This window comes from Macaca mulatta, chromosome 1, assembly GCF_049350105.2.
Source record: "Macaca mulatta isolate MMU2019108-1 chromosome 1, T2T-MMU8v2.0, whole genome shotgun sequence".
In the NCBI taxonomy this organism is placed as follows: domain Eukaryota; kingdom Metazoa; phylum Chordata; class Mammalia; order Primates; family Cercopithecidae; genus Macaca; species Macaca mulatta.
In genome coordinates this window covers 76,027,693-76,044,433 of record NC_133406.1, presented here as the reverse complement: position 1 = coordinate 76,044,433, position 16,741 = coordinate 76,027,693, and the positions used below count along the sequence as shown (strand labels likewise).

The window sequence follows — 16,741 nt, the reverse complement described above, 5'->3', positions numbered from 1 at the left end:
AAAGTTTCCTATTGGAAATGGAATTAGGTAAAAACATCTGCCATAGCATCTGGCACAAAGCACACATTAGTAAGTGCCCTCTCAGTCCTTCTACTCGCTATCCTTAGTTGCTGATGCCAAGTCATTGTGCATAATATAATCCCCAACCTAGGACACACGTATGATCTTCTAATGATGTTCTGCACATTATTCACAAAGATGAGGACATTCAAATAGTACGACAGCACCCCCATAAAAGACAAACATCCTAATAAGTAAATTCTTGTAATATAGTTAGTTCAACCATAACTTGAAATGGGGAACAAGAGAAAGTAGACACATTTCTAGTTCCTTCAAATCTAGTTTTAGATTTTCTAAGGATTATGCATTATTAGAGCCATCACACCTAAAGTGAGTGAGAATGTCCAAATCTAAACATAATTTTAATCCAATTATTGGAAGATTTTTGGATTATTCAATAATTCAGACAAAAAGTAGTAATAGTTCCCCTTCAAATTGGTTTCCAACTTTGGAACTCATCTTTGACTATAATTTTTAGAGAAAAAATAAGCACTAAGTATAAGGAACTCGTTTTAATGGCATGCAATGCAAAACAAAAATTATTGCAAACCTTTATATAGCACTTACTATGCGCTAAGCATCATTCTAAGCACTTGATGTATATTAATTCAACTGAATCTCACAACATCCCTATGAGGTAGGGACTGTTATTACTACTATACATAACAGGCATTTTGAACTCAGGCAGTCTGGTTCTAGAATCTGTGGCTTTAGTACTATGTGTTATATATCCCCACAAATGGTCTCAACTGCCTACTACTCAAAATGCTAATTTTTACCAAGACACAATAAAATATTATTCTGATTTTTAAAAATGCATTATACTTGCTAACACGTAAGACTGATGTCTTAATATAATGCATTTTAAAAAGTCAAATGCATAAGACTCATCTGTGCAGGATAATTTTTTTTTAAAGCCTTAACCTCACTAAAGAAAACTGAATACAGGCAGCCACTTCAGCGACTTCAAATAGCACATTTCTTCATATAGGGGCAAAAAGATGCATGGCACCATTAATTTTAATTTAACAGTAACTAAAGATTTCTACAGCTGTTCTGTAATAACCAGTTCTTATTCTTCACTAATATCTGTATTTTCCATAAGTCAAAATGCTGCATGTGCCATATTGCCAAACCTAAGTTCATTTTGATTAAAATTGTTCAATTCAGAAACCACCCTACATTAAAACTAAATAGCATATTTTAAAAGACATAAATACAATGAGAAACTGGCTTAAAACCGTTCCCATCAACAGTAATATGTACAATCCTGCTCATTCTCATTTCAAACATGGAGTCTCACTTTTGCCTAAATTCTATTTAGGCATTTTCGGTAAACAAACATTAAGCTGAATTATTTACAAAATTAGGATTCCACACATTCCTATTAGAGCAGCTTTATGTGAGAGTAAAACACCGTTGTCCTGCAATACAGGGGCAATCTAAGGACAGCATCTTTCTCTACCCGCTCGCCTGTCTTCCACACCCCAACTTGATTTAAAAGCTAAATCCTGGCTGGGCACGGTGGCTCAAGCCTGTAATCCCAGCATTTTGGGAGGCAGAGGTGGGAGGATCACTTGAGGCCAGGAGTTTGAGACCAGCCTGGCCAACATGGTAAAACCTCATCTCTACTAAAAATGCGAAGAAAAAAAAAAAAAAGGCCGGGCGTGGTGGCATGCGCCTGTAATCTCAGCTACTCAGGAGGCTGAGGCATGAGAATTGCTTGAACATGGGAGGCAGAGGTTGCAGTACGCCAAGATCACGACACTGCACTCCGGCCTGGGTGACAGAGTGAGATCCTGCCTCAATAAAACCAAAAGTAAATCCTGAAAATTGCCGGAGGCCCATGAAGGGACCTGAGTGAGGAATTCCTCCTTTTCCAGGCTTCTGTCTTTGGAAGCAAGAATTCAGCAGATCTAAGAAACAGAAGAAATGCACGTTTTCAAAGGTACATAGCAATTTGGAGTCTGGGTGTAAGTTGCAAGATACCTAAGAGGCCAGGTATTTCGGAAGCATTCTCACCACTAACTATTTACCTATGAAGAAATTACGAGGTTGCCATTTATGATAAATAAATGAGAAATAGAGGAGTACCCTACCTTATCTCTATGTTTGACATTTAAAGTGCTCATATCACAAAAATCAGAAAAAATAAATAAGTACCTGGACTTTTCCGGTAACTCTTTTTCCTAGGGACTTCTATTGAAAACTATTGTCCAGCAATCACTAAGGAAATCACTTTCTTTTTTTGTTGTTGTTGTTGAGACAGAGTCTTGCTCTGTCACCAGGCTGGAGTGCAGTGGCGCAATCTTGGCTCACTGCTACCTCTGCCTTCTGGGTTCAAGTGATTCTCCTGCCTCAGCCTCCCAAGTAGCTGGGATTACAGACCCCCACCACCACACCCAGCTAATTTTTGTATTTTATTTTATTTTATTTTATTTTATTTATTTTATTTTATTTTTTTGAGACGGAGTCTCGCTCTGTTGCCCAGGCTGGAGTGCAGTGGTGCGATCTCAGCTCACTGCAAGCTCCGCCTCCCGGGTTTACGTCATTCTCCTGCCTCAGCCTCCGGAGTAGCTGGGACTACAGGCGCCGCCACCTCGCCCGGCTAGTTTTTTGTATTTTTTAGTAGAGACGGGGTTTCACCATGTTAGCCAGGATAGTCTCGATCTCCTGACCTCGTGATCTGCCCGTCTCGGCCTCCCAAAGTGCTGGGATTACAGACATGAGCCACCGCGCCTGGCCAGTAAATCACTTTCTAATAGAAACCAACTAGCATTTTCCCTTACTATAAAATTATAATTTCAGTTTCATTATTTAAAAAAAAAAAAAAACCCTGAAATTGATATATTGGCACTTTCAAGTAAATGAAAACCTTGTAGAAAGTCTATAATTCAAGAGTACAAGTACCATATAGCCAATGCTTTCCTAACAGCAGCCAATATATTCTCCTTAGAGACTCATAGATTTAACATCACGTCTGCTTCTGTCCAGTCTTTAGAGTAACAGAATTAAATTCCAAGAAATCTGATTGAATTTTAGTCGGCTTTTCAAGAAAACAGCAAAAGGAATAATTATGACTTTGAAAGCTAAGGAAAAAAAATTAATGCCTCTACATTAATAAAATCTTGATTAACATACTGAGAAATAAATCACTCTAGATAGGAACATGTTTTGAATAGAGGAACAGAGGTATTAATCCTTTAAGAGTTAAAGCTTAAATTTTTTATAAAACTTTTCTTAAAAAATATGTTTTTGTTGCTTCCTTAAACAGTGTTCTAAATACAATGTAATATTTTTAAAAATCACTCAAGGTCACCAGGCATGGTGGCTCATGCCTGCAATCCCAGCACTTTGGGAGGCCTAGGTGGGTGGATCGCTTGAACCCAGGAGTTCGAGACCAGGCTGGGCAGCATAGCAAGATTCCATCTCTTTAAAAATAATAAAATAAAATAAAATAAAATAAAATAAAAATCACTCGGGGTCAACATCAAGATATTGGTCAATATGCCTTGCCACATGTTGATATATAACTGGGATGATGCTTCCTATATTCAATCCAAGAGAGGAATTACAGCTTCTGGATTAGGTAATTCCTTCCAGATAACTGAAAATTAGTTCTTTAAATCTAGAAGATATTACATTTATTCATGTGAAAAACTCTCTAAAATAGACTATTCATCTTCCCTGACTCAGTAAACAAGCTAATTGTTCTTAAAGATTCAGGAATCCTACTAAGACATACAGGACTCATCAGCTCCTGCCCCAGGTGGCCTCACCATACTCTGCTATTCTGGTTGCCTCCTTGTTTCTAGCCATGCTATTTCCTGCACTAACCAAACGCTTCTCCTGCACTGTTGCTGTTAACCTGATCTTTACTGTCATCCTTCTCATTTCTGAATATAACCTGGAGCAGCCACTGCCTCCAAAAATCTTTACCTCTCAGACATGTTCCATATTTTATATTCTCTATTTTAGTGAAAGTTGTCACCCTTTCTGAGTCTCTCAAGTTGTAAACCTCTGAGTTAATTAACAACTCTTCCCTCTCCCATATCCCTCTACATGTGTTAATCGCACATCAAGTCCATCTATACCTTAAAATTGCTTCTCCAATCTGATTCCTCTTTTCCCTTCACCCCAACCCACTTTACCCCACACAATCTTAGTTCACGTTCTCTCTTCTTGCTTTGATTATGGCAATTGTCTTCCACTAATTGGTCTTCTAACTTTTCCATCCTTCAGCCCTTTCTTTTCCTTAAAAATAATGAAATCTTCACTATCTGAGCAACAGATTAAATCATTCCCCAAACCTCAGCACTGCACAATATTACCCTTATAACAAACCTCCACATGTACCTCCTTAGACTAAAATAAAAGCTGAAATAAATCAAAAGAGAAAGACAGAAAAATCAAATCTGACCAGATCACTTACCTTATGGCACTGGCCTCCAAATGTGTAAAGAATAAAGTCCAGATTCCTCAAGAGAAGATAGAAGACTTCAAATCTGATGCCAACCTACTTTCTCAGAATCTCCTTTTCTAACTCCCCACTCATTAGCAAACATCCTACATTCCAACTTCCATGGAAGAAAACAGGAAAGAAAACTATAAGGAATCTGAAAAACCAGAGAACCGGCAGGCTTTTTCCCTCTTACCATGTTTACTTCACGCCATTTTAAAAATCAAAGCTAAGTTTCTTATATTCTTCTAAAGTACATTGCCCCTGAGAATCACATTTCCTATGAATATCCCCACATCACAATTTTTCCAACTTTACGATTTTCTAATTTCATGAGCAATATATGTACCACCCAGAACAGCTACTAAAACAACTTGGCAAAGGATTTCTCTTGTTTCTAAATGAAATATGTGGTGATCTGATTCATTTCATACAACCAAATCTCTACTGAATTTAACATTCAACACTTTACCCCAAAGTTCTATTTATTGGCTAAGAATCATTCTTTTTTTATGTCTTCTCACATCCACTAACAGTATCTTTTCCCATAGCCCTATCTCACAAAAATACAAATAAAATAAAATTAGTGACTACCAATCAGTCAGTATGAATGTTTTAAGAATGGGGATACAGAAGGTCTTAAAAGGTTCCAAAAAGAAAAGAATCAGAAAGCAGAACAGCACTGAACCTCTCAATGGCAAAAAAAAAAAAAAAGAAAAGAAAAAGTAGAAGAAAGAGAAAGGAAGGAAGGAAGGAAGGAAGGAAGGAAGGAAGGAAGGAAGGAAGGAAGGAAGGAAGGAGACAGAAAGAAAAAATTTCTCTCAAGCTTCTGAGAGAAAATTACTTTCCAACATGGACATCTATGTTCTACTAGTTTCTTGTGGCTGCCATAACACATTACTACAAACTAGGTAGCTGAAAATAAGAGCAATTTACTCTCTCACAGTTCTGGAGGCCAGATGCCCATATCTGGCAAAGCCTCACTCCCTCTTGGGGCTTCAGGGGAGAACCCATCCTTTTCTGTCTCCTCCAGCTTCTGGTGTTTCTTGGCATTCTTTGACTTGCAGCCACATCACTCCCACCTATGCCTCCACAGTCACAGTGCCTGCTCCGCTTCCGTCTGTCAAATTTCTCCTATGTGTCTAAGAACACTTGTCACTGGTCTTAGGGCCTACCCGAATAATTCAGGATTACGTCTTCATCTAAAGATCATTAACTTAATTGCATCTGCAAAAACCCTTTTTCCAAATATTGGAAGCTATTTATCAGGCCAATATATCAATAAAAAATTAGGACACCTATACTCTCTCCCAGAATGCCGGTAACTGTGCCATCACTAAAATGCAGGAGAAAGCCAAGAGAAAAGAAGACATTTAGTTCAAAAAACAGAGGATACTGCATAGGAGAGAGGCAAATGGAATTCCCAGGAAGGGGATAAAGCAATGTTGCAAAATGACAGTGCACAGAAGGTAAAGAACAACCAGTTTAGATAGCAGCAGCGGATGACCACAAGAAATATACTACTGAGAAGGGTTTAACAGTTCTGTTGAAGAGTGTGGAAGGATTTTGGCACATACAAAACTAAGAAAAAAAAAGGTAAGTGATAACTCCAGGAAAATAAAAATTGTAACAAAGCTGAAGAAAGTAAGTATTATTATTGTGTAGTATTTTGCTCAGCAGTGAACAATATTCACATTGAATACTAGTATTCAATCTCATATAAGAAATTTTAATATACTATGTTGGAAGGACAGAATGTGGAGAGGTGTGAGAAAAACCAACTTTATCTTCCATAAAAGATAGTATCTAGTATTGATAAAGAAATAGTGTAAATATTATTTAAGATATGGAGGTAAATACCAGAAGAAAGAACTAAGAGTTGCCAAGGTGTAGAGAAGAATGGAAAAGGGCAGTGGCTATTTTATTTAATCGTAAATTCACTTTTCACACTGTGCTCCTATTTCTTTGATAATAAAACTCTAATGCAGAAAAGATTCTAAGAAAAATGACTTGTTTGGCCAGGCACGGTGGCTAATGCCTGTAATCCCAGCACTTTGGGAGGACAAGGCAGGTGGATCACCTGAGGTCAGGAGTTCATGACCAGCCTGGTCAACATGGTGAAACCCTGTCTCTACTAAAAATACGAAAATTAGCTGGGCATGGTGATGCACACCTGTAATCTCAGCTACTCAGGAGGCTGAGACAAGAGAACCGCTTGAACCCAGGAGGTGGAGGTTGCAGTGAGCTGAGATCACTCCATTGCACTCCTGCCTGGGCGACAGACAGAGACTTTGTCTCAAAAGAAAAAAAAAAAGAAGGAAAGAAAAAGAAAAATGACTTGTTTGGGCCCTATCACAGTTAAAAAACATTTGTCACAATGTCTGTTTCTTATACCTTGAAGAAACATGAAAGTTCTATAAAAATTATTTTTTTAAAAAGTGTTCTTTAAAATAAATTCCCAAGCCATGTGTACATTAGGAGAAACCAAAACCAAACACCAAAACCACTCCTAAAGTATGGTTAACTATAATGGGCTCAACCTATATAACCTATGTTATATTATTACAATTCTATCCATATTTAATATAAAATTCCTGCCTCTTTTGGTTATTGAACATAAGACTTTAACATAAAAACTGAGTAACACATTTAACTGGGAAAAAGAATTGAAATCATTAAAATGAAGGTGTTTCCAAACTGGTATCCTGATAGCTGACAGTGAATCTAGTTTATATGGGGGTGACCTCTAATTTTAGAGACTTCACAATATTAGGAATAGTGAATTTAAAAATCTGTGCTCTGAATATCATTACAGCCCAGGGAAGGGACAACAGTAAGATTTCTTTTGTTCCATTCTATGATGAGAGAAGGAACATCTATGAGGAAAGAGTACAATAGCTACGGTGCTAGGACAAGGTTAAATATAAGAAAAAAATGGCAAATATTGTTTTCTACTTACTTAATATCTTCCTTTATTTAGTTCGTTCATCAGTGACACAATTCTGAATAGCACTTTGGCACACCAAATCTACGCTCACTTTTGCCACCCCGCCTTCCCTTGAACTACATTTAAAGTTCACCTATTTCATATGATGATCTATGCTCTAAATAAATAGTACAAAGTTACTCTGAAATTCCCCCCACACAGGGGTAGCCACTTAATGTACATTTTGTTAAAACTGGTGTAACTAATGTTAACGTGTACTCGACATACTAATTTAGAATTTGCCTACTATCAAGTTAATCTTCCTTACTTATTTACTTGAAGTCATTTGTCCATTGACCATCTTAATTGTTAGATTTTAAAGGACACAAGGATAACACCTGGTAGAAACAGGTCCTTAGTAAATATGGTTGTTTGTTTGTTTGTTTGTTTGAGATGAAGTCTCACTCTGTCGCCCAGGCTGGAGTGCAGTGGCACAATCTTGGCTCACTGCACCCTCTGCCTCCCAGGTTCAAGCGATTCTCCTGCCTCAGCCTCCTGAGTAGCTGGGATTACAGGTGGGCGCCACCATGCCCGGCTAATTTTTGTATTTTTAGTAGAGACGGGGTTTCACCATGTTGGCCAGCCTGGTCTCGAACTCCTGACTTCATGATCCGCCTACCTAGGCCTCCCAAAGTGCTGGGATTACATGCATGAGCCACCACATCCAGCCAATAAACATGTTTTATATCAACAACTGATCCAATCTCGAATAGTATGGTACTTTCATAGTCATTCAGATGCAAACTCAAGTAAAATTTTTTAAAAAGGAATCTGTTTTTCCATAAATATGCAATCAAAATGAAAACACATATTTTTAAAAGAAAAAGATATGTCAAGGTATTGGTGGCATGGGGCAGGGTGTTCTAGAAACAAATTACTTTTAGAGCAAAACCACTTTGGCTTAAGTCTCAAGCAATTTTTGACCTTGTCCCAGAGTTACAAATATTGTGATCACTGAAGTAGAAAAAAACAAAGTCAAGGGCAAGTGCAAATGCTAAGAAAAAAATACAATGCCAGTGGAAAGAATCTGTTGTGCATTTTCATAACTCATGAAAGAAGAATCCCAAAGCAAAAGTATGTGCTTCTATAAAATGGTATTTTGAAATCAATAGGAAAAAGAAAAAAAAATAAGTCCTTCATCTTCCCACTAGTTCTTTCCCATCCAATGCTGCTGAATCTTTCTAACTCTTACAGTAAAATGTTACTAGTGTGAATACAGCCTATTAAGGCTTTTGAACTAAAACGTATAAATCCCCAAACACAGTGTTCATGTAGTTACAAGTACTTCTGATAGACACTTTAAAATAGCAGCACTAGTGAGAACTATTATTATATAAATATACAATTTGAGCCCTTTGATTTTTAAGAGACAAGTAGATTCAAAAACTTTTGTCGAAATTAGGTAAAATATCAACTTAATCAAGAAACTTTAAAAAATGCTCCAACCCTAGGCTAGCATAAAATTCCTAAATGCTCTTCTCGCCCGGGTTTCAATTATTTTCCCAAAATACAAACAAAATTTATGACAGAAACTCTCATTTCCTGACTGATTAAAAGTCCTGACTGATTAAAAAACCTTTGGTTTTGGCAACAGAAATCAAGCCATCAAAATGCAACTACATATTTTGCTTTTTAAAACGACAACAATAGAAACCCACCCCTTGCAAAATTAAAGCACATTTCAAAACCTTTCACTTTCATTAAAAAGAAACTACTGCTTGGGCACGGTGGCTCACACCTGGAATCCTAGCACTTTGGGAGGCCGAGGCGGGTGGGTCACCTGAGGTCAGAAGTTCAAGACCAGCCTGGTCAACATGGTGAAACCCCGTCTCTACTAAAAACACAAAAATTAGCCGAAGGTGATGGTGCGCGCCTGTAATCCCGGCTACTTGGGAGGCTGAGGCAGGAGAATTGCTTGAACCTCGGAGGTGGAGGTTGCCGTGAGCCGAGATCATGCCACTGCACTCCAGCCTGGGCCAGGGAGCAAGACTCAGTCTCAAAAAAAAAAAAGAAAGAAAGAAACTACTGAGGTCCACAGGCCAAAAGGGCTGGAAAAGCAAAGTTCTCATGCCAAAGGTCATAGAAAGTATTTATGCTCTTAATCTCTCAGCCAAACATCACTAAAGATGCCTCAATGCAAGAATGACTTTCTACCATTATTTCCTAAAACTCTCTGATTCTTCATATTTTATAAGTTACACACCATCACAGTTACTTCTATGGGTAAAGTCTGAAATTAAAGCTGTGGCTCACACAGGCTTCTCTTCTTCAAAATGCACAAAATGGCAGGATTTCAGACAGGAGAGAGGCAAGCCCTATCTCTAAAGGCTGTGGGCATGGAGAAATTTTAATAAAATCTGGGGGAACAAAAGAACCCTGTAATTCGGTAGTCTGCTTTTCCATCTCAAGACTCTAGCTTTAGAGCTGGAAGTCTTATACACCGAATCCTATATAAAAGTTTTACCTGTTTGGCTTTTGGTTTCTTTTTGCTTGAAGTAGTCTCATTTGTACTTCCATCCATTCCTCTCAAAACACTGATGAAATCTTTCTTGGAAACAGTTGATATCAACTTAGCACGCTTTCTCATAGAACTTCCAGCTTCCTTAACCTTTTCATCAACATTCTTTTGATGTTTCTGAACAGCATTAAATAATTGCACCACACCCCTATAGAATATAAAATGACCAGAACAATGTAGTTAAATAATTACACTAGAATACAAACTATGAGGATAGGAAAAATGTATTTTTACTGTCTAGAAAAGAGGCAAGCATTTAACAAGTACTCAAAGAGCTGGATAAGTGGTTAAATACATTTGATAAATACATCTGAAAAATCAATATATATTTCAATGAATGAATATAAATTTCTAAACAGATAACAAATGTGGATTGGTACATAACTTTGTGCTTCACTCCAGGAAAGATTTTTCTGGATCTCAATTTCATCTGTAAATTGGAAAAATAATACCTGAGTAGCTTAAAAAGTATTTAGCTACGTTATCTGTAACTCTTGTGTTATGAAACTATTTTAAAATCCTACTTTAAAAAAGACTTACTTTAAAAACTACATTCTGCATTTATTTGAGTTCATTCAAAGATAAATTCTGAAAATTAAGACCTGCAACATCCAATACAGGAGCCACAAGCCACATGTGGCTAGTGAGCACTTGAAATATGACTGGTCTGAATTGCCATGTGCTGTAAATGAAAACACACACCAGATTTCCAAGACTCAGTATGAAAAACAGAATCCTTAAATCTCATTAATAACTGCTTCATAGTGACTACATGATGAATATTTTGAATAGAGTTAAATAAAATATTATTGAAATTAATTTCACCTCTTTCATTTTACATTTTTCATTGTGGCTATAAGAACATTTTAAATTACATATTAAATTACAAATGAATGTAGCTCACATTCATTTCTCCTGGATAGCATTGATTTATACCGTTAAGATCCCTTCCAGCTCTAAAATTCTGCAATCTATGAATTTTCTTGCCCTAATAAGAGGCAATCTGCCTCTTCCAATAATTATTGGGCCTTGCACATCCCTGTATATGGTTGCTGGATTTTTCAAGAATGAATGCACCTGACTGCTCTTTATCCAGGCCATTTCTCAGGGTTGTGTTTGTAGGAAGTAACCTTGAGGAATGAGGTAACGTCTCCCCCCAGACAAAGAGCAGGCTTGTTACCTATCAGTGTAAAAGTGACAGATTCCCAAGCACAGTGTTCCAGCTCTTACAACACAACATACTGCACGTCCGGGCATCCATCTGGGACACCTGCACTCCCTCTATGGGACAAAGGAAACACTGAGAACGTGAAGCTCTGCTACTGCTTTTGCCATGAGTAATAAAGTCCTTTGTCTTTGACCCAAAGTGTCTTGTCTTCTACCAGCATCCAGGAAACTTAAACAGGCTAGCTTATGAGCTTATAAGAAGAGTAAAATTCCAGACCCTTCACAGTAGTGACAGGACCAGGGTGAGGCAAGGGAGGTGCCTAGGACATGAAATTTAGGAGGCACTCACTCTCATGTACTGAGCCTGTACTTTTCTAAGCTCTGTGTATGTACTAATCCATTTAATTATCAAAGAAACCCTATAGGCTAGGTATATTATCCTCTATTTCCAGATAAACGGAGAGAAAAAGAAATTAAGTAGCATGCCCAGGGACACATTGCTAGTAAGAGCCAGTACTAGGATTTGAACCTAGCAGTCTGGCTCTATCACTGATGCTCTTATTCACCACACCACGCTATCACACTGTGTAACACTGAGATGGATTAGAAAATGACCAAAATAATTTAGGTAACAAGAATTTAAAAGTAATTCTGCTAAATGTAACTGCTACATTCTTTAGTAGCAGCCCAAATGTTATCTCCTCTGTAATGCTTTCTCAAACTTTCCCAGACAATCTCCTGTTCTATGTTCCCAACACATAGACACAATTCTACTCTCAAAGAGACTGTAATTCCTACAGATGACCAGGCAAGGACCACCCAGCAGCCACCATATCCTATTTGTCTTTGGACACAGAGGGCATCGAGTAAATGTTTGGCGCCAATGATTAAATAAGCAGAGTAAAAAGACAGCTTGAAATAGCTGTAATGTGTAATGTATTATGCCATAAATATAATGCAAGATAAAAATCATCATCGAGTACCATAAATTTAGACAAGCATCATAAGAGAAATGCAGTAAGAGGTCTGATTACACAGTTCTCGTGACTATAAAAACAAGTTGATCTGAAATAGGTTCATACCAAATATACACTTAGCACATTATATTCTTGCCTCATGAGACCTGGAAAATCTTTGGTTGAATTCAGTGTTGAACAGGCAGGCTTAGGTATATATCACTTGGCTCTGAGAAAGGCTGAGCTTAAGAATCAAATGGGGTCAAAAATAGAATCACTATCAAAGCTTTAGTCTACTTATTTTTTAAAGGGCAAAAACACTGCCTTACCTCGTTGCAATTCTCTGAAGATTTCTCTCTGTCTCTTTGTCTTGGATAACATCTGGCTTTACTCTGCACATCATTTCCCACTCCAGCCTCTTATCACGCTGCGTTATAAATATTGTTATGTGAAAGAATATTAGATATTTCTGAAAGTGCAGCAAACATTGGTATGATACTCTGTGAAAGGGTGAAGGTAATAAATCATTCTGGCTTAGTTTGTCAGGGACTTTTAAAAAAAACACAATTTTAGGGGTTCAGCTTCGAGAGCCTGTGGTTAGCACTCAGCGTGTCATGCGAGAGGCACAAAGTGAGTTTCTGTCAGGCCTTCTGACAGCAGGGGCCTGGAGAGCTGCCAGCATATTCAGCAAGGCAGTACAAGATAGGGTGTGAGGGAGCCACATGCCTGCTCTGCCATCACCAGATCATCAGAAGGAAGCATAAGGAAGATTCCAAACTATCCTCTTTGAAAATTAAAAGTTTATCTTTACTTTCAGAAAATGACTTCCTCGGTCATCAGAATTATTATTAAGAAAATGTATCAGCTTTTAAAAGAACAGCATCGTATCCAGATATTTATATAATGACTATTGTTCTATGCACAAAATCATTTAAATCCATTTCTCCTCTAGTAGCATATCTGACCAATACTCTTGCCATATATGGTTAATCGGTTGTAAGCTATAGCAAACGGTACAGAAGCAGAAGGGGAGGTGGGAAATAAGAAAATCCCCTAGGTAACATAATTTAGTTTGAACTCATCTTTAAATAGTATCCTGGTCCCAGGAATCTGATTTGATAACATTGCTTGTTCATGTCTCCTTCTCAGGCCAACATTTAACCAAATATCAAATATAATGACATAATGAATTAATCACCAAGAAGCTGGCAAGCACCAAAACCAGTAATAAAGATAATGTTTTTATTAAAATTTTTTTATCTTGCCTTTACTCATCTATTTCTCATTTTGTATTAATGAAAGTGTCTAATCAGAGTAAAACCAAATTCTTGCACTCAATATAAAGATTAGCCTGATAGCTTTCTAAAGAAATAGATTCCTCTTCTAACGAGACAGTTCATTTTAGTGGTCATGAAATTCACTGTCAGATTATGAGAGGAATTTATTTTAAAAATCTTGCTTTTAAGTTTGAAACAGTCAATTCTTAATTATATTCAGTACTCAAAGGATAATATGTATGCTTAATTCTGAAACACTTTTAACTCTGAAATTTATTTTTGTATTTATGATTAGAAATAAGTAACTGATATATTGGAAAACCATAATAGTTAAATTAGGAAATAATAATTACATATACTCTTCTAAGAAATATACACAAAGAGCATTTGTAGCTGCCAAGTCTTGTTTCTGGTATCAATACATGCGCTTTCATGCATTATGGAAACAGTAACATCTCTAGCACTCAAAGTTTTGGTCTAAAGCAGAGTTACAGACTCATTCCTCTTGGCTTCAAAATGTTCTTACCCTCACTAGAACTCTGGGACCAGAGGAAATCAAATATTCTGATATTTTTGAAGCCTCTTCTAGCATTTGCCAAATAATAAACAAAGACTCAAAATTTTCAGTTGAAAAGCTATCCGTAAGATTTAAAGACAAAACTTATCTTAAATAAAGTACAATAAGAATATTGAATTACTAATAGAGTATGCCATGTTTCTAAGAGCAATACTTAAAAATTTCCACCTTTCACACAGAGCAACCTGTATTAAGAACAAAGAAACATACATCTTGAAACAAGATAAGGAGATGGTAAACATAAAAAGAAATACGTGTCAATTCAAACTTAACGTTTCTTTCATTTTTACCTATGAAGTGACTTTGGGAATTAGTACTTCTATGTTGCCAGTACATTTGTAGAAAGTTATTTTTCTTTAATTAAAAAAAAATGCTTATTTTAGTAACCAAGTATTTTAGACGGAGATCAAGTACAGGTGATACGAAAACCTTATCATGGATGTTTAGCTTTTATAATACACAACAAATTTATGTATAACTTTTGCCCTTTAATTAATAGATTATACCTAGTCTAATATCTGTCATCAGTAGTTCAACAAAAGCATAATGAATTCAAATTTATCCAACACTGATTTGTATCTAACACTGAAATAATCCATTTTCAGAACTACAACCAATCCTTGAGTTATGACATCTTCACAGATTCGTATTGTAAAATAAGTTTTGGCAAAAAAAAAAAAGTAACTAACATGCTTCTTAGTTCACAACCTAAATAAAGTCAGCATGCAGACAGCTAAAACAAATAAAATAGGCTCAGGAATCACCACCATGTGTATAATTACTTGATTTTAAAAAGATGTTTCCTCAGCATTTACATTTCTATTACTTTGCCTTTGCATAGATGATTAAAAAGTGAAAATGCTCAATGGAATAATTTAGACTAAATTCCTAAACATAACCTTAGTTATCCACCTTCACATAAAAAGCAAGTTAAAAACTGGAAAGTTAATTGGACAAACACTGCAAGAAACAGTTTGATCAAGATTAGAGCTAGCCTAGACAATATAATCTACAAGACAACTGGTGAAACACACCTGTTTTATTTTCTCTAGTCTTTCTTGCTTTAACTTTTCTTTTTCCTTTTCCAGCTTCTTATTTTTGACCAGAATAGTAGGTTTACTTTCAGGAGTTTTCTTGTTGAGGACTTTAGCCATGGCATCTGCCCAGCCCGTATTAGTCCCAACACTTGATTCTCTGTCATTCTCATTTTCTTTGTCACAGGGCTCAGCATCACCTTCACTGTCAGCTTCTACAGCATCATCATCAGAATAAAAGTGGTCCTTTTCCGATCCACAGCTTCCTATAGAACCTAAGAGTAAAAGCAAATTAAACTTTAATATTCCTAGGCAGAGGCTGCCAAGGCCCCCGGAACCCTTCCTGGTGCCCTGCCTGTCCCCATTTTTGCAAGGGGGGTACTTTTCTGAGTCCCACAGCTACAGTAATGATGAAGAGCAATAGGACCGTCTTTCCCATTGCCATCAGCTCCCAGAGACCCAGCCCAGCCACATAGACAGGGGATATCACAGCGGCTTCCAAACCCAGGACCCAGGCAGCAGGAACAAATCCAACAGCCTCTGCTGTCAAAATGGTGACCGCTGACATGGAGCTGGTGATTACAATACTCGCAATTTGTGCATTATTTTGGCATAATACCTTTATTTTTTCAGTGCTGAAAATTCATGAAACAAAAAATGATGTAAAACATTAATACATTTCAAGTAAAAATTTATGACAAATTAGAAAGTAGGAAATAAAAACATGCCTATATAAAAATGAATCTCGAACATGAGTAAAACTAAAGTATCTTCAAAAAATTAACTGAACATTATATAACAAAGAAAAATAACATTTCACATTTTTTAAAAGCATGATCTTAAAACATAAAGTGCCAACAGTGTAAAAGAAAATGTTAAAAACAAGAAATCACTTGCAATTCTATCATGCTAACAGAGCTGCATATTTCTTAATAAAGAGAAAAATTAACGAAAACATTTAATTTGAAGCTTTTTCTGTATCTTATACACTGGGTCAATTTAAGAAATCTGAACACATTTGTGACTCTGGGCTTTAACATACAAATATAGTTGATATGTAAGAGTCTTATTATTGCCCATAACACTAAAAAAAAAAAGGTATCTAAATTAAAAGCTGGCAGTACTATTAACCAATTCAATAGAAGACTGAATTTTTTTATTCCAGGACCACAGAAGTTTTCCCCAAGAAGCATCTCCTAGGACCAGTGTACCCTGGAAAGTACAATGGAAAACAAAGTTTGGAGAATATAGTTAGCTGAAAGCTATATTATTTTAATATTATATATGTTTTACTCTTCAGAGTCAGTAGCATTACACAGAAACTAATAACAAAATAAATAATTCTTAGAAAAGGTCCTTCCTGTAGTGAGTATTCAACTAAATGTAAGGAGGCAAGATGGCTTAAAAGTTTGGGTCAATAAAAAATATCTTGGTGATTAAAAGCAGAAAAATCGTGACAAACTCCTGGGAACATGTCAAAACTACAACACTGACATCTAGTGTTTGACATCCAGTGTTTTGTCCTGATGTATTCACACACAAATTGCCGCAGATTTCATGTTTTTCAATGGTACCGTTAAGGCAGCCAAAGCAAGCCAAAACACTTTCTGATGATGTAACCCACTCTCATTCTCCACTTCAAAACCATGGCTATTTTCTCTGGTGCATTTCCTTCCCAGCTTGACTACCACAACATGCATAATATGA

At 36.7% G+C, this 16,741-nt stretch overlaps 1 protein-coding gene across 1 annotated transcript in view; it reads right to left on the bottom strand.

Moving 5' to 3' along the window:
- The window catches only part of RRP15 (ribosomal RNA processing 15 homolog), a 44,266-nt gene that overhangs the window by 13,537 nt on the left and 13,988 nt on the right, over positions 1 to 16,741 (bottom strand). The window contains exons 2-4 of the mRNA XM_015116097.3: positions 15,035 to 15,309; positions 12,476 to 12,573; positions 9,970 to 10,171 (exon numbers count right to left, since the gene is read on the bottom strand). Of these exons, the coding sequence (XP_014971583.1) occupies positions 9,970 to 10,171; positions 12,476 to 12,573; positions 15,035 to 15,309 (575 nt within the window). The remainder of the gene's footprint in view (positions 1 to 9,969; positions 10,172 to 12,475; positions 12,574 to 15,034; positions 15,310 to 16,741) is intronic.